Raw genomic sequence first — 19,633 nt, forward strand, 5'->3', positions numbered from 1 at the left:
TTAGCTAGAACTTACGGAAGTTACCATGTAAATTTATCTAATTACTGTATGTCTTCAGTGTTATTTTGCATGTATTTAATATTTATTAAGTCCTGTTTCTTTTTATGTATATTTTTAAATTTTAGTAAAGTGTATTTTGAATTTGACTTAGTATAGTTTTTAGTTTTTACCATTTTAGAAGATAACGTTTTATTTTTTGGTTCATTTTAATATAAAATGCGAAGTAAAACGGTGCCAACTTTGGACTTCTTAATAAATTACGATTTTATGTCAATTCGATGTTGACTTTATTTTATTATAGTTAAGGGAGAATTTTTGATTTCATTGAACTCTTTCAATGAACTGGAAATTTCTTCTTTTTCTAATTTGCATATTTAATTGCAGAGTTGTAGAAACTTAAAAAAAATAAAGTTTAAAAATTACATTTTACTTTAGATAATAACTGAAAAAATAATTTAGGCTACTTATTCCAGTTAAACCCCGACCCCTTTTTCGACTTATAATTTTTTCACAATCAACTGTGACGGCCCATCAAGAAAGCCCCTAACCATTTGACACTGTGAGGTTAATATTATTATTGACCAGTGAAGTACTACAGTATTTATATTGTAGTATTACCAACCAACGATTCTTCATTGTTCCTAACAGTAAAATGTAAGTACTATTACTTACAAAATATCTACCGTCACCTAAATTATTAAAAGGAAATAAGGAACAGTGATTATTATATATTTATTTAGTAAGATATAAGTCCAAGTAATAGTTGCTCGGAATATTCTAGTTGATCTCAACTGAGTTGTTAAGCGGAAGTAGCCCGATACCCGTGGCAGCTTTAGCTGCAGCTGGCTGAGGAATTTGCTGATTCTGCTGACTCCAGCCTGTGTCTGGCCAAGCTGTGTCGTTTCTAGACTCTGTTACTCCCAAGTAAATCGTTTGGGAGCAGCACCGTACGGAGTCTAGTCCGCCATTTTAACAAAAATTTGTAGCGAAAAAGTATGTGCGTGGAGTGAGTTGATCGCCGGTACTCGAGCGTAACGCGTCGCTCCGTGTTTGCCCTTCCCTCTAAAATCTTAAATTTTTAACCTACTGTTTCGCTGATGAGTGATTAATATATTTTAAAATTACAGTTTAGGGAATGTGAATAGTATTGTAATAATTATTAATGTGAAAGATTAAATTAAAATCAGATTTTTGCGGCCAACTAGTTTTCTGATTATCTAATTCCCAAGTCCCGTCTCGTCCGTTACACCACTACACAACTTCCCTGATATTTTTTATTATTGAATTGAAATACTTTAACATTTTAAATTAAAACTCTCATCTATCTTCTTCTATATATATAAAAATGAATGTTTGTATGTTTGTCCTTTATGGAATCGTGAACTATTTGATCATGATCATGGATCATGATGAAAATTTGTACGTATATGTATTTTTCCACGGAGAAGGTTTATAAGCTATGCCCATCCCTTTCCCGATTCAGGATTCCGCCCCACTGGTTACAGAAATACCCATAAGAAATGCATTGCAGCAAACATATGTTAACGTCTTTTCAAATTTTTAATCAGCTGTTCTTTGTAAACATATATATTACACTTATAGTTTTAAAGCATAGAGTAAGCTTAAGAGAAACGACAAATTTTGTTTAAACTGTTTTTGCAATCACTGTTAAACATAGACTTTACTATCCAGATAATACAATTCAAATTTGACGTAAAAATTCACCTTTAACTGCAATATTTATTTAATATAAACCATGCTCATGCTTGATCAGAAGAGTAATGCAGATATCATAATTACTATCTTACGTTGGCTACAAATATAAAGAATGTTATAAAATCAACCTTAGTTGTTTTTTTTGACAGAAGTATGGTTCTCAAAACTCCGTGTGTACATATTCTCTCGATCGAGACAACAAAGCAAGCTCAATCGTGGCATCGGAGATATAACTAATTTAATCTAAAATTTATTATAGTAAAAAAAAAAATTTACGAAGTAATATAAGGACTTCGGTTCTTAAGATTTGCGTGCGAAGCCGTGGGTAACAGCTAGATAGAGGCAGGAATATGGTACATACCTTCATAATACGCCCAAGAGGCTCACGATGGAACGACTATCAATTATCTCAGCAATGTTTAGAATGTGATAGAAAAAGAATAAGTGAATATAGTGTACTGTTTTCAACGGGAAATTGCGTGCGAAGCCGCGGGCAACTTTTGCAAAAAATTATTGAAATGCGCAGCAAAGCGCGCCGGGCCCGCTAGTTCATTATAAAAGAACACAGTTTTTATCAAATCCCACAGATATTCAAGTAAAAATAAGTCGTCTTTCAAAAAACTCAGAAACGAAAAATAAGGCAGCATTGTTAATTAATTGATGTCTGGGCAGATTAACACTTTTAAATGACCTGTTAATAAAGAATATTCCTCTCTCTCTTTCCTCAGGACGACGAGGATGGTGAAGGTCCTGGACTTCGGCTCCCGGGTCCGGCCGTGCCTGCGCCTGATGATGTTCCTAAGTCTTCTGACGTTCCTCACCATCTTCTACTTCTTCAGTGACGTCAGCTCTGCGGGTTACATGAAGTTTTTTCGGCGCAACCCTAACTTAGAGACAGACTTCTACAACACCGCCCCGGGTACTTGTGAGTTGTACGTTGTTCAGAGCACAAATTAATTCAACACAGGGCTAGGAAACAGACAACTGGTAGTCTTGAAGCCGGGGCCAATCAGCACGATAAGCACACAACCTAAGAAAGGAATCAATCGTCAGCGACGCCATTTTTTGTAGAGGTCAAAATTTTAAGGTATCAAAAGGGTTAAAAAGATGAAACGATGTTCTTTTCTCAAATTCTGTTTTTCAAAGTTTCGTACACCTGCGAGGCAGGGGAACAAGAACACTAGCCAGGAAAAAATTGGGGAGGCCCAGACAACTGATATTTTACCATAGTGGACAGAGAGTAAGGCCCCATTTTGTTCCTTAAAACATTCTTGACGCGTTTATTTGTTAGCACGATCTTTCAGCAGTACATGTCAGTAACACTGAATTATTTAAATAACAATAATCGTTTACTAAAAAAGTACTGAGAATTCTGGGGGTGGGACCCCTCGGAACCCGTCACTGCAGGGGGAGTTGGTTCGTCGAGTTATTCGAACATCATCCAGTCTGCCCCACTAATCTGTGCGAAATTAATTCGTGCAAGCCTTTGGGAGATTACTGCTTGGGCGAATACCGAGCTAATGTTAATAATTTTTAGGAATTATGATTGTTCTTGAAAAGTCTATCTACCCCTCTAGTTTCTTAATATTTTCTGAAACTAATTATGTAAACAGGAATATGTGCGATGAAAATGCGATAAAGTGTAAAGTTTAATATCTACTTTATACAATACAAAGTTGAAATTGTAAAATCCTGCTTATGAGAGCCCTACAGTGGAATGCTAGCTTTAATTTGGCTACATGTTTCCTATAGATCATTCCTATAGTAAGGGCACGATCAGTGATCTCCTAGACCCTTGCTTTCGACTTCGAGTATAGCGCACCCTTAAACTGACCGTTGTTATGTCACAGTCTCGTCAGACAAAATTAAATAGGCCTCAAGAGTCTAAGGGCCTATCTAAAGGCCATGTCACACTGCCGTGGCGTCGCGTCCGTCCATCTGCGGATGGATTTTTAAAATAATCGCTAACCATGTTGTCAAATAGGACAAGTCACACTGACATAACCGACGTGGCGCAACGTTCGTCGCGTCGGCCACCGTCTGCTGTGCTATGCGGCTGGAGCGATCCTTGGCCGACGTCGGCGATGCTACGAAGGCTCGCGCATGCGCATAAAGCACCTCCCCAATCCCCTCACCGGGGCACCGCGCCAATGCCTACTCCTTTTATTTTATATTTTTCATAATTTGTTTAAAAAAACCCTTGCGCGAAGCTCTAAAACAGCCTGACACTCCAGGATGAAATGACCGCTAGTTCTAGGGCTAATGAATACTCTGGTGTCATATTTATATGCAATAATTTTATTTGTTATTTTTCATATTATGTTTGATCTATAACAAAATTAAATAAGCCTTATTTTAAAAACATAAAGACTTATTACAAAACTGAAAACACCAACAAAAAAATTACAAAATAAACCATTCAAGCGCATCTTATATATAAAAACCAAGAGGTATATCAAAGTATTGAATGCCCTAATTACTAAATTCATAATAGAAATAGTATTGCATGTAATAATGAAAATATAATTTTGATAATAATAATTATTAATGAATACGCTCCAGAACAATATATTAATTTTGTAGAGCTATAACAAACTATTCATTCCACTATCAGTTTATAACTAAACAAATTCAAAGTAGTTGAAATGCATAAGCAACTCCTAGAAAGACGTGGCGTTGGCCGCGGACGCGGACGCGTGTCTGGTAGTTTGACGGGATTCGAGACCGTCGCGGCATACGCAGACGTTCATACTATGGATGGACGGACGCGACGCCACGGCAGTTTGACATGGCCTTAAGGGACTTTAAGGGTCTGTGTATGGTTAGCTGATATTGGTTTGTTTGACGGTGTGATATACAAATCCTATTTAGTGTACAAGGCAGGTCTCATTATAATTTCTTTGCAACGATTCCATATGGATTAATTCTAAAGATGTCGGTGTCATCCCTTCTTCCGACACCTCTACCAGCCGGGTTATGAACACAAAGTGCACATGTCCTGTAGTATAAAATCCCATGCAACATTTTAACTCTGTAATTATTTCAATTAGTTTCGATATTTACTGCAGACAATTGTGGTTTGCTGACTTCCAGCCACATCGCACGGTTAGACTTACTGCAGACAATTGTGGTTTGCTGACTTCCAGCCACATCACACGGTTAATCATTCAATGTCAAGTGGGTATTTTGAAATGAAACTCCATGCAAAATCTAAAGCCTAAATGCTTTTATTAGTTCTTGATATATCGTATGGAGTCAGGAGATATTGTCACTTATGTGTTTCACTGACACTCAGCCGATTCGTACAAACTAATGCACTTAACCTAGGCGCTAAGGCCGCAGAAAATTAGAATATTTAATTCCTATATCTTAAAAATTCGACCTCTGTCTTTAGCTAGTTAAATATATGTAGATAAATAGATTCGTGTTATATTTATCATTATCTTACAAAGTTCTTCATCTTTTTACAACAATTTTTAAACATATGTAAGGGAAATCTGTAAAATGTAATTTTAGTCAGCGAGAGTAGTCATTGTTCGTTTGGTTAATACTCATAGTATTTTTTTTTTTTTTTTTTTTTTTATATGCTCAGGAATTCTCATTTTAGTTGGAACCCAACACGAAGATACTTTAAAGAAGAACGCCACTGATGTGAGATTAGGGAAATTCAATAAGCCAAAAGTTCACTTAGACTACGTTATCCATCCTAATATAGAAGGCATGGCTATAGCTTCGTGCACTTTATTAAGTAGGCGAAAAGGCAAAAGGTGAAAAGTGTTTCCCAAACCCCCAAATCAAATTTGGTGTATGTCCACTATCCCAGCAATCTTCTCAATTGCCAAAGAATCATCTGTATAAAACAGCCCTGACAAAGGAAAGGCTCAAAGGCACATCAATCGATACACCCGCATCCCACCATCATGTTCCTCCCAGACCTTGTGAACTTTGACCTTTAGAGGCAGAAATAGACATAGGCTTGATACAATATTATTCCCCAGAGCCCAGGAAATGTTAAGGCACGAGAATTCGACCACTGAGCCGACTTTTACTTCACAAACATTTGACTGCAAATTCCTCAACAATTATATATATTTTGGGAATATATTTGTTAAACTACACTTGTAGAATTTTATTAAAATACTCTTAATATTTCCCCCGAAATTGCAGACACTTCAATTTAAGTTTTAAGATGGACTTTAATGTTTCCAGTATTGTTGAAATAATCTGATCTTCTTGCCTCAATCTGTAAAATATGGCATTATTTAATTAAAATGTAATTGTCGTGATGGAGGGAGTAATTAATGAAAAATTAGACGCTTGTAGGATGATAACAAAATATATAAGTTCAGTGCCTACAATCTGTAAAAGTTATTTTACGTTACTGGGTAAAAATCTTTGATTATGTATGATAGGAGTAGGGGTGTACTCGCAAACTTTGAAGTACTGGAATGCGATCATTTGGGGGGGGGGGAATAGAATCGAACAGCAAGAATCTGGGAATCCTCCCGCAGAAAATCTTTAAAAACATAACCTCTAAATACGGTTCTGAAGAGGTAGAATTAAAACTAAATTATATGTTAAGGTCAAGCTTTAATAAGTTGCTATAATGCCGTAAAACCGCTAATAGATTTAAAAAAAGGTAAATAATTCAGTTACTCACTTGTACGAATACGACTAAATGACCTTAATATCATTATAAATACCAAAAACATAAATCAAAAATACGTAATATTTTACCGTTGGACACAGATTTTCGATGTCCATTACTCTAAAATCGTAAGGTTTGTCTCTAGGTTACATAATCAGGTTCGCTAACGTTTAGGTCCTTTAATAGTGAGTTGTACGAAGTTTGATTTGAACACGGTTATGTTCCACACAGCCGGGATTCGTGGGTTAAAACAGTTGTGAACATTTTTTTATTGCGCGTTGTTACGACGCTTGTCACCGCTTTTGTTATCGGAGTCATTTTATGTTCTTCATTGATAGCTCTTCTCTCTCTTCTTCTAAAGCATTGGTGTTGGACATTTCCTCCATAACCTCTAAAAGGCGGACGTTTTCCTTATAAGTATATTTGTAAAGAACACAGAATGTGATACATTACATATAGCATGACATCAAGCTTATTGATAAACCACTGTATATTGGTCGTTCTGTCAATGTGTTTAAGCTACCGAAGAGGTACTTTGCTACACTTTTGCATTTGATCAGACAGTTCAACAAGATTTTGGAATAAAAAATGAGGGGCTTCTCTTTACCAACTTCTCAGATTGTCAACTGATTTATCTATCAAAGTAATAACCTACCACTCACTTCCAAAATGTGTTTAGAATCCTTTTTCTTTTTAATTTCATCCGATTCATGACTTATTATTTTCATTAGTTTTTTTAGAACGTAATCCGACACATACGCCGTCCAACTTTTGCATATCAAAAATGCCAAAGTGGTCGGAGCAGGGCCTGTACTTTTAGCAATAAATTAGGCTGTTCTAAAATCTCTAATTAAATCTCCCCTTTCAGAAACCACATTCTCAATTATTTCTCTTTATAGCTTCAGATGCAATACTTACAGCAGTTGTGTGGTTAGCGGAATTGTTGTGTTCAAGGATCTTTTTTTTCTTAAAGAATTCAACTGATCTGTTTTATTTGATTAACTGAAAGATATCAAGTAGCTACACCACTTTGTATCTGCCCGTACGCTCTTGTTTATTAATAGCTCTGAGTTGGACGACTGCCTTTCAAATCTTAGAACAATCTTTAAGTTGCAACAACCCAACCGAGAACACGTCATTTTGGCTTTCCCAGATTTCTTAGGCTCAAATGGAAGGAACCACTAGTTGTCAAAGTTTGAGATGATGAGCTCGATCCATTTTGAGGTTGAGAGTCATCAACAAGATATATCGGCTAATCTTCCGTTTAAAATGTGTTTGGTCTATACATATAGGCCTACCACAACAACCAGAGTTTGGTAAGGTTTTGTTTGTATATTTTCGTCACTAGGAGTGAACGTTGTGCTGGCGCTAAACCCATTCAATCATCTCTTGGGTTGTTTAGGTCAGTACTTGAATCCACGGAATTGCAACGGAGTAAAGTATCAAGTACAGAAAAATCTACAAGCTGTCCCTTTACTCTATGAAATACATTTTACCCATAAATTAATATTCCTTTTACTAAACGGTGCGATTCTTTTTCGGTGCGATCCAACATCATTACATCCCTGGAAGGGAGAAGATCCAACCATCGCAATTTACAAGACTACAACATTTTTTAGTCAACGAAATATTTTCTTAAATTTTAATATTAAACATATGATTACTATTCTAAATATGCCGTTCTGCCTCATGTTATACCAATTCTCCCAATCACTCTGGTTGAACTGTAGTTGTGTAGAACAGGCAGAGTAAAGCTAAAATTGGTAACAGCATCTTTCTCCTGTGTTTAAAACAACAACATATCAAATATATTTCTTTTTTATGAGTATATTTTAAAAGTGAGTTTTTTGTCATGCTATTAAAACAGCTCGCACCAAGATAGTCCGATAGCATTTGAGGCAGTGTTGCCATATCGCTGCTGACAAACAGCTGTTCCCTGATGTTGATATGGATAAGTAATTTCTCATACAAGTAAAACTGGCAACAATGTTACACGCGGGGTGTAGGGTGGGAATGAAACACAACAGCCACCACTGGACTATTGTGGTGCAGGCTGCTCTAGAGGAACGCATTCCTTAGTAAGTATAACCGTTTGGATATTTGCCATCGTGAATGTTACAATAATATAACATTGTGTGTTTCGAAGATTTGAATATATCCTCTTCTTCAGGCATTAAGAAACATTAAGGCATAAGGTTAAGCATACAGAAAAGTTAAGAAGTAATTAAGGTTTGGTGATGAACTCTCCAAAATCATGACTACCAACAGAGCAAACTGTGTGTCACAACCTCAAGCATATAGCTATGGATGGATATATAAGATAACTGAAGCTTAGTACCGACCGTATCACTGCACAGAAAAGGTGCACTAAACAACACACCACAACCCACCAGAGACCACGAAAGACTGAGAAAATATCAATATGGACACTTCCTGTGCCCGCGCTTTCCGGCGTCTGAAACAAAAAAAGGGGACAGGACATCTGTCTTCGGCATTGCGTTTTGTTATTGATGATAAACACATACCGTAATGTTTGTTTGGATGTTATAAACTAAATTTTTTTAGTCTGTTCAGGTTTCGTAGTTTAATGTTTTTAATCGGTAGTCAAAGTGGCCTTACTTCAACGGAGGGTTGACTTGGTGGTAGCCTGCTTAAATTAACAGTATAAGCTTCAATTAGTTTACGATTGAGAATTCTCATCAAGGTTGGCTCCGCTCATGTGATGATTTTTAGACCAGTGATGTTGTTTAATTTAGACCTTTCTACTTTGTAACAATGACGATGGCAAATGTCCGAAAATCGGTCATTGTGAAGTCATCTGTCATGAATGATAAGCTACAAAAGAAGGCTATAATACCATGATTGCAATGGCGGACTATTGTAGGCCTATCATATTTTACATTCCATTAACATAAACCTAAACCTAAACGAAGATAAGCAAATTTCATCATCTGTAATGTTGCAGATTCCTCGGACTCTTCCATCAATCAGACCGGCGGCCCGAAGGAGGGTTACCTGGTGTGGAGCCCTTCCTGTCGTATCCCCGACTTAGACCCTTGGCACGAGAGCATCCGCCATCTCATTCACCGTGAGGAGCCTATGGTCTGCTCTGAGTTGCCACCCCTCACACGTGTCACCGGACACACCCTGCAGCTGATCCACGCCAACGCCCATCTCTACGGCGGGGAGAACAGCTTCCACTGCTGCTACCAGGAAATCACGCGGCGTGACGCGGACAAGTTCAGTCCCAAAGTTGACGACCTTTTTAGGTAAGCATTTGTGGAAATTGAGTTTCGCCCAACCGACTTGATTGGCTGTAATTTTAGAGCTGTAGTCCAGCTTCTCGCAGGCGATTACATTTGATCATTTACCTTGCTTTAGCTAGATGTCAGATTAGTGCACTGGCTTAGCTGGAAGCTATGTTTAGATCTCGATAAGGCAAATGATGAACAAGTGCTGCGGCCCCCATGATTTTCTTCTCCTGATGGGATCTCGCTTTAAATATGCGAGTATGAGTGTAAGTGTGAGTCCACAAGTGGTGCTATTCTTTGATTTCGTGAAACTGACAGCAGATTAACGTAGAATATAATCATAGAGCTATTGAACTTGTATATTATACAGGGTGTAAAAAAGAGCTGCACTGGCTTGGTAACTCACGAACGATTACAGGTAAAGCTAATAAAACTTGGTACAGCATTACTGCACCTATAATCTACTTTTTGAAGTAACTGCCATTTTTTGTCATGTCACAAGGAGATGACCCGCAAGGATTTAGAAGAAAATCTTAAATGAGAACATAGGTCAAGTAGTACATCAAATTAAAAGTTTTTATTCGTACAGTTCAATGCTGCAAATCTGACCTCAACAGGTACACTCTAAGTTTGGAATATTTACAATGTAGATCCAGTTCTAGATGGTTTAATATTCTTGTCTTCGCTCAAGTTGTGAAAATTAAACTTAGTAAATGAATACTGGACTTAAGAAATAGTTTTAAGGTAGTAGACATCCAATGGAAAATGGTCTACTAGCAGTTTTTATCGTAAGCTTAGCTGAAGATGTACATCATTATAAAGGGTTTGTTTAGCAGAGATGAATGCTAAAGGGAAAAACCTGGTATCAGTTATTATAATAGAATATTCTTATTTTTAGGTCGGGCTTTGGACTTCACTTGATGTACATCTTACATTACACTTTAAAACAATATACATCTTGAGTTATGCTTACGTTAAAATTTTTTGCCTAACTCCTTGCAGACAATCCTCCATTGGATGTGAAGAGTCACTTACTACCCTAAAAACTATTTCATAGTTCATAGCAATTTGTTACACCCTGTTTTCTTTTATACTATGAAATGGAAACTGGAGCATCCCAAGGAAATGATTTTGGCAAAATCCCTTTGTACGGGTGTTGCATTGAGTTTGCTTTAGCGGATACGACAAATTCTAATGGTATGAGGGTGAAATTCTGACTTACATTTGACCAGCTGGAACTGATTCTAAATTCTGTTGTGCATGTAAAAATTACTTCTAGGGCACTCCTGGAAAGGCCCAAGATGATAGCTTTCGGGACTTAATTCCTGCATGGTCAACATTAATAACTGGCAGGCATAAAAATGGTTTACAAAATATGCCATTCTTGTGATTTTGTTCCCGGTTGACTATTATATTAGATCGTGAATGCTTTGGAGCTGTCTCGAAATGGGTTCGCACTGAACATGAGAGAAGGTGGAGGTTGCATCCGGGTATGAGAATGAGCAGAATGGTTCTACAGTCGCCTTCCTCCAGGGTAGCGTCTGACCTTCTCTCACTAAGTAGATTGATGACTTCTCGAGTTATAGGTCTGATTACAGGACATGGTCACCTGAGGAAGCATCTTCACAGAGTCGGCATCCTTCAGGAGGATCCTCTCTGTAGAATGTGTGATGAGCAGGAGGAAAATGCCGAGCACCTGCTCTTTGATTGTCCTTCAATAGCAAAGGAGCAGTATGCCAACTTTGGCAGTTTAAACAAGGGTGGTGAATTTCCCCAGGAGGACCTGATAGGTTGTTTTCGGCAGTTTGTGGAACTGCTGAAATCGTAGGCTGGTAGGTAGGCCTCATGGTGTGCTTCAGGGGTGCGCAAAAAACCATAGAGGCTTAAGTGCATGGAAGTAGGCCACCCCATAGAAGAAGAAGATCATGGATGAGGTTTTTCAATACTTTATCCATCCCGCTAGGGATATGGAACTGGATCTTAACTCCAGGAAAGAAATTTGGATCAGGCTTTTTGCACGGCATCTAGAGTGACTGGAAGACTTGTACAGCAAACCCGCGATCAGGGTCAATGCGTCTTGTAATATTGTTTCATCTGGTATACATGTAGCTGTTCTGGCTGACTGCAAAAACTAAACCTAGAACTTGCACCTTCCTTACCTACAGCCATAAATAGTGAGATTCGGGCACGCCTACCAAAATCAACATTTGTTTAAAAAAATACCTTGGAATTGGATATCTATGAAGTGGTAGCCACCTACAATGAGGGGATATCATAAAGTGTCACATTTTAGAAAAGTTTGTGGACCACTCCTGGACCAAACGTTACCTAAAGAAGGATGCACCTAGTTGATATATTATGATTCAAAAAAGCAGTAAAGGTTCTTGAAAAACTTGAAAAGTGTCAATAGTGATAGACAATTTTTAAAAGAAAACAGGAATGTATCTATGAAGAGGCAGAAGACCTAGACAACCCCATGTATAGAGCTTGTTACATTAAAGAGTGTTTTGAATGCCATATCAGCTTAGCTATTTTTAAAATCTAACTAGGCTTTCTGAAAGGTTTAAGGAACATTTTCTAAAGATATTTGGGTTGATTAAAAAAAATCTTAGTACTTTAAAAAAAATGTGAATGTGTTCTAAAACATTTTTAAAAAGGCGACTGTATGGTTAAAAATTTGTTTAACCACTTAAAAAAACACTATGCTTAAAATGTACAAAAACATATAAATAAGCTTCAAGAGAAAACAAAAACTAAAGTTCAATCTCTTATTCTTTTTGAAGTAATGTACCTTAATAATCTGACTTCCTATGTGAGATCTGACCAACTGCTGAATTTCAGCCTTTGAGTGCGCATCGGGTAAAACATAGCAAGATCTTTACTAATCTTTGGTCAATATACCTGTATATAGCTTTTTCCTTTTGACGGTTAATTATCGACTTTAAAGGACTGATTCCTTCAACAAGAAACAATATTTTAACTTCTCGTTTGCACAACTTAGGAATAGCTGGTTTAATAGATTGAGCCTATAAAATAAACGTGGGATGTAGATAAATTCTTCAATGATTGGATATAAAATACCTTTTATGGCTAAATCAGAAATGAAAACATGTGAGTAAACCTCAAGAAAGATATGGTGAACGAAGCTGTACACTGTAGCTGTTGTTGTACTGAATAATTGTATGCACTACGGTAATCTTTACTCTCCATGAAAAAGATGTAGATATCAAAGAGAATAATGGAAATTCCATTCTTTGTTTGAAAAGCAAGTGAACCTAATAGCAATTACAATGCATTAGTTGAAAAGTTGGTCATGAGAAGGACATCTCAGCCGCTACATCGCAGGTTTGTGCATTTGGCCGCACAAGATTTAATATGTTTTTTTTTTTTAAATAAAAACTCTTCTATATAATTATAATCCTTTCGACCCATCTTCCCTTCAACCATCCTAGTCTCTTAAAGTCTAAGGACTACAGTTCTGCTGCAAAAGTCTTCACTGAATCAAATCTTCATTCAGAATGAAGAGAGTGTACCTATATTCAAATAAAGTTCAACAGTTATTATTTTCATTGACTTCCAATGATCGAATTGCCGTAGGTCTCTCAGATTTGATATGTTATCATCTTTCGTGACCTAGGCAGTTGGGTCCATCATTTGTTTCAGCCCACGGTAAACAATTTATGTCCTTGAAATGCTAGGGCACTTGACACACAAACTTGTTATGGACTGTTCATTGTCATCAATTATACCATTTGACACAAAAATAAATTTTACAAAGCTGCTAAAAATTATTTTTGTTCAATGCAGTATCAGTACCATCAACCTTGTACTGTATTTAACCCCTTTATTATTCTGTTTCATAACATCTTCGCAGAGGCTAGTGGCACAAGAGGACAGGTAGAATAATGATTAAAAGGGAACAGCCTCTCCTTAAAAAAACATTTTCAATAGAGCACTAAATTTACAATCCATATATGCTAATTTTATTGGCTATTGACTGCTCGTCCCATTAACACCCATAGTGCTGTAAATGGTAAGGGAAGAGTAAATTTAGAATGTGGTACCCAAAGAACTTACCAATGCTACTGGAAAAATCTCAATTATCATTAAAATAATTTAAAATGTTTGTCATACAGAAAAAAAATGTTCAGGTTATTACCATCCACATAACGACATTAAATTCCAATGTGTATCCACATTAATAAGAAAAAATAATTATTTAAAAAAAAATATTTTCTAAATATTGAGTTTAAATAACTATTACAGAGACAAACAAACGAAACAAAGATGGATATTTGAAAGAATTATAATTACGTTTGTGACATGTGCGTTTATGTTATGATCTAATGATAGAATTAGTGATTGCTTATTTGATGTTTGGTTCCAGCGTAAGTAATTGCATACACTTCGACGACACCATCAACTTGACTTCAGAACAGCAGTTCATCATGGTAAAGTGTGTGGCCCCCTGGTTTTGGTTTTGGAAGAAAAAAATCTACACCAACCTGCACGCTATCGTTTCAATTAGAAAAGACATCAAGAAGAAACTCCAAAAAACCTGACCTTGGATCGGCAGAAGATGAGTGTTCTGATAGTAGGGATCGACTCGATATCCCGTTTAAATCTCATCAGGACCATGCCCAAGACTGTCCGCTTCCTGCAGAAGATGGGCTGGGTGGAGATGAAAGGGTACAACAAGATTGACGACAACACCTTCCCTAACCTCATGGCGGTACTGACCGGCATGAACTACACCCAAGTGCGGAAAGGATGCATGCAAACCAACGATGATCCTGTTGACGAATGTCCTTTCATCTGGAAGAACTTTTCTGAGCAAGGCTACATAACCGGATACGGCGAGGATGATCCGACGATAGGATCATTTAATTATCAAAAGACCGGATTTTTCAAAACGCCTACAGATTATTATATGAGGCCGTTTATGTTGGCTGCTGAAAAGAATACAATCTTGAAACAACAAGACGGTTTAAATGTGTGTTTAGGACCGACGCTTTCGACCGATCACATCTACAAGTATGCCACGGATTTTGCGACCACTTTCCGCAATAATCTCTACTTCGCCCTATTCTGGATGAATACCTTAAGCCACAGCGATTTGAACACACCTTCCGCTTTGGATTTACGAACTCTGAAGTTCCTACAGGACCTCGTACACAACAGGGTGTTGAAGAATACTTTTGTGATATTCTTGAGTGATCACGGCATGCGGTTCGGGAAGATCAGAGAAACCTATGTGGGCTGGCTGGAGGAGAGGCTTCCATTTATCTTCATGTGGATGCCGGAGTGGTACCGGATACTTCACCCGAAGAAGTATGCGAACCTCCTGGACAATCGGAATAAGCTGACTTCACCTTTCGATCTCCATCTGACGCTGCAAGATGTATTGTATGGAGAACACGACAACGGAACACGGTCCTGTCCCGACTGTGTGTCCATGTTTGACGAGGTTCCGTGGAACCGATCTTGTCACGACGTAGGAGTGACGGAGCACTGGTGCACGTGCTACGAGTACAGGATGCTGACAACGCAGGACGTCTCGGTGCAGGCCATGGTGAGGTTCACCGTCGGGGAGATCAACATGCTGCTGGAGAATGGGCAAGATATGCTCGAGAACAACACGCGGTGTGCCACATTAAGCGTGAAGCAAGTGATGTCGGTCCGCAGCAAAACCTACGAGCACAAGCTCGGCTACCACGATTACGTCGTACTGTTCGAAACACTCCCAGGCCAAGCATTGTTTGAGGCCACAGTAAGACTTAGTGACAGTGGTCAGTTCAAACTGCTTGGCACTGTGAGTAGAATTAATGCGTACGGTTCTCAAAGCAAATGTATGCGTAATGCGTTCCTTAAAAAGTACTGTTTTTGTGTGTAAAGTTAAAATTATTATGACAAAAGTATTTTATAATTGACCGAGTTTTGGAAGATTTCAAGGAAACTCGTAAGTAATGTCAAATCTTGCCATTTGGTATTTTAATATATTATGACCTTAAAAACTGTGTTATGGATTTTCTAAAAATGTTCTTTTTACTTTGAAGGAATGTGTCCTTCATGACTCTTTTTAATTGAAAGTAGTGTATACAAGATACACCATTTTATCTTATAAACAATTATTTGTTAAAAATAGTTTAATTTGTTGATATGGATTTTCTAAAAATGTTCTTTTTACTTTGAAGGAATGTGTCCTTCATGACTCTTTTTAATTGAAAGTAGTGTATACAAGATACACCATTTTATCTTATAAACAATTATTTGTTAAAAATTGTTTAATTTGTTGATATGGATTTTCTAAAAAATGTTCTTTTTACTTTGAAGGAATGTGTCCTTCACGACTCTTTTTAATTGAAAGTAGTGTATACAAGATACACCATTTTATCTTATAAACAATTATTTGTTAAAAATAGTTTAATTTGTTGATATGGATTTTCTAAAAATGTTCTTTTTACTTTGAAGGAATGTGTCCTTCACGACTCTTTTTAATTGAAAGTAGTGTATACAAGATACACCATTTTATCTTATAAACAATTATTTGTTTAAAAATAGTTTAATTTGTTGATATGGATTTTCTAAAAATGTTCTTTTTACTTTGAAGGAATGTGTCCTTCACGACTCTTTTTAATTGAAAGTAGTGTATACAAGATACACCATTTTATCTTATAAACAATTATTTGTTAAAAATTGTTTAATTTGTTGATATGGATTTTCTAAAAATGTTCTTTTTACTTTGAAGGAATGTGTCCTTCACGACTCTTTTTAATTGAAAGTAGTGTATACAAGATACACCATTTTATCTTATAAACAATTATTTGTTAAAAAAATTGTTTAATTTGTTGATATGGATTTTCTAAAAATGTTCTTTTTACTTTGAAGGAATGTGTCCTTCACGACTCTTTTTAATTGAAAGTAGTATATACAAGTTACACCATTTTATCTTATAAACAATTATTTGTTAAAAATAGTTTAATTTGTTGATGAATGCCATAATTTTAACAGCAATATATTCTTCCGTAGGTGTAAAGTATCCAAACTTAAATTGGTTTGATGGCAAAATAATGGTTTGATTTGAGGCTTTAAAAATTGGTATTTGATCCTCAGAGTTGCACTCCACGAAGTTCCAAGTCCCAGTTTGATGTATCTGTAGCTTTGTACAACAAACAACATCCCATATTCCTTGCAAAACTTATAGCATTATTTTTCTTTGAATGTCAAACAAATAGGACTGAATTTTTTTAACAAACTTTGAATATCTATTCTGTCTATGAAGTGACACACATCTGCAAATATAAAACTAGAGATGCGTTATTATTTTTAAAGACTACTAATTTTTGTATGACGACTTTAAAGGTTGGCATGTTAATACTGCCCATTTATAACACTTTCGAATATACAGGGTGTAACAAAACTCTCTACACTAACTTAAAAATATTGTTCTATGGATCAAGAGGAGCTAAAAACTAAATTCAACCAATGATCTACTTCTTTTCGTTTACTGTCTGTCTGTATGTGTGTTTTAGTTTTTAATTTTAATTTCGGAAATCAAAACGGATAAAAAAATCAAAATTGGTACAATTTTTTTTTTGCAGGCAGTCTCATATCACGATACAAATTTGTATTTTATTATCATATCAAATTTGAAGATGAAGGACAGTTAAGATTTTAAAGCTTAATAAAAAAAAATAAGATTATAAAAGTTTTTTTTAAAGAATAATGCAAGTTTTGAAATATTATTACAAACATTTGGCACCTAAACGATATAAATCGGCCAAAAAATCAAGTCGTTTTACTGTTGTGATGCACGGCAAAAATCATCACTGTTGACATGTTTGGCATCATTAACCTTGAAGTACAGCTGTTAAAGCTACATCTGCATTATTTATCGACTGAGTTTTATGTTTGAGGTGTCAAAACGTATTTAATTAGATTTAGCAACCTTTCTTCTTTAAAATGTTATTAGTTTTTATTGTATTAAGCTTTAAAAACTTTAACCGTCTAAGCCATCTAGGAACTTGATTTGATAATATAATATACATTTTTTTCTTGATGTTAGACTGCAAGAAAAATTACTGTACAAAATTTGAGTTTCGTTATCTCCACTGGTTTCTGAAATAAAAAAAAAAACAAAAACTAAAAAGCATAGACAGACAGTAAACGAAGAGAGATACACTATTGGCTGCATTTAATTTTTAGCTCCTTTTGGTCCATGAAACAATATTCTAAAGTTTTGTTACGCCCTGTATAGAAAATCCACCATCTTGAAATCTTACAGAACTAAAATCGTTACAAATCTGTAAATATTTAATAAAGATATGGACTTTGTTTCAATCAGTCATTGTTTAAGTTAAATTGTTTGTAGACATATTTACTTATGATGATTCAATGTTATTTTATACTTCTGACAAGTTTTTATGTCCGCAATCTTGAAATCTTTCAAGATATGAAAAAATACATTAGAACAAATGTTGCTGTCAATGACCTGAGAATTCTAAAACTCTCATCGTTTTGCTCTTTGATGCATAACTAACGTAGAACAATCTCTTTTCTAAACTTTAAATAGGCAACATCTGAAGACCATGAAAAATGTTTAACACTAAAAGTTCTTTAGAAAAATCTACAATAATTATAATTTTTTCACAAATGAAAATGTCTGCCATCTTGAAACAGTTTATAGGTTGAGGCCGGCTAATGAACTTAATAATATGTCAGAATTATCACAACTTATATAAAATGTTTTTTTTTAGTTTATTATTGACAATGGAACATTTGAAATGATAACAGGTTTATGGACAAATTCCATCATTTTATGTTGCAAAAAGAACACTACTTTAAAAACTTCACTGTATAGCAATTAACTTGCTTAGTTTTTGACCACAGAATAAAAACTGTAGCATATTACAGTATATGTCTGTGGGTCCAGAGTTATTTGTTAAAATAAACACTACTGATGTCACAGAACAGCAGATACAGTATACACTAGACAAGGTGGGAGACTGATACATATCACTTTTTATACACTTTCCCACAGTATCTCACGAGATGAAGGTACGTCAGACAAAGAAGTGATTACGTTGGTTCATATCGTAATTTTACAATGCAAAGTTGAAAAAAAGGTTATTATTTATGTGAACATTTAGTTTAGCGTCTGGAATCTGACGCTGTCACAGACTTGACTCCTGAATCTGGAATCATGACCGTAAATGTTGAAATTTGAGTGTCTGCATCATTCATATGTGTTTTAGTTAACCTGATTAGCTAACTACATGGACTGTAGCTAGAAAATTATTTTAAAGTAGAATATTGTTTCGTTGACAACAGGAAACAGAATATACATTATGTATCAAATTATTCAAATTAATAAGCAAATATTACAAGATCCCTTCCACTTAATTTAACTTCCTATATTCATTAAGCTTTAATTCTCAACATTTATTTTAATCTTTTAAAACTTCACACTGTAAGGGCTCCCACCATAGCTGCGTTGTGTAGAAAACTCAGTTGCTCGTGACAGACACATCGTAGTGCACTCAATTGTGCACCTGACGAGACAATGAGACGGCCTCTTCACCTACATTACCCTTAATTTTGTAATCTAGGTGTCACTGATCTCAAACAAATGTAAAGAGTTTGTTTTGACCTTCTTCGCCGACGAATTATTTGGATCTCTTCAATCGAACATGACTCCAGATTCTATAAAAAAATAATATGCTGTTCATTTTGTTAGGATAAAATAAAAATGTTGTTTTCTATAAATATTTATTTACAGCTTTTCAACATTGAACTAAATGGAAGGCTTTTTATTTCAAAAGGTAAAATTCCAAAAAAATTAGTTCATTATTTTAAATAAGATTTACTATTATGAAAATGTTACTTCTAGAAACATGAGGCAATGAAAACTCCTCTTTACCGAGATTACACAATATTTTGTAGGCTGGGTGTCTCTGATGTCGAAACGGTGCAAAGAGTATTTTTTTGAGATTCTTCGTCACCGACTTTATTTGGGATC

General features: G+C 35.8%; 1 protein-coding gene across 1 annotated transcript in view; it reads left to right on the forward strand.

Moving 5' to 3' along the window:
- The window catches only part of LOC124367368, a 39,299-nt gene extending 23,420 nt beyond the window's left edge, over positions 1 to 15,879 (forward strand). Inside the window, 4 exon segments of the mRNA XM_046824131.1 lie at positions 2,445 to 2,641; positions 9,330 to 9,633; positions 14,003 to 14,158; positions 14,161 to 15,879. Of these exon segments, the coding sequence (XP_046680087.1) occupies positions 2,445 to 2,641; positions 9,330 to 9,633; positions 14,003 to 14,158; positions 14,161 to 15,508 (2,005 nt within the window). The 3' untranslated portion in view covers positions 15,509 to 15,879.
- The last annotated feature ends 3,754 nt before the right edge of the window (positions 15,880 to 19,633 follow it).

This window comes from Homalodisca vitripennis, chromosome 8 (genome assembly GCF_021130785.1).
Source record: "Homalodisca vitripennis isolate AUS2020 chromosome 8, UT_GWSS_2.1, whole genome shotgun sequence".
NCBI classification, from domain to species: Eukaryota; Metazoa; Arthropoda; class Insecta; order Hemiptera; family Cicadellidae; genus Homalodisca; species Homalodisca vitripennis.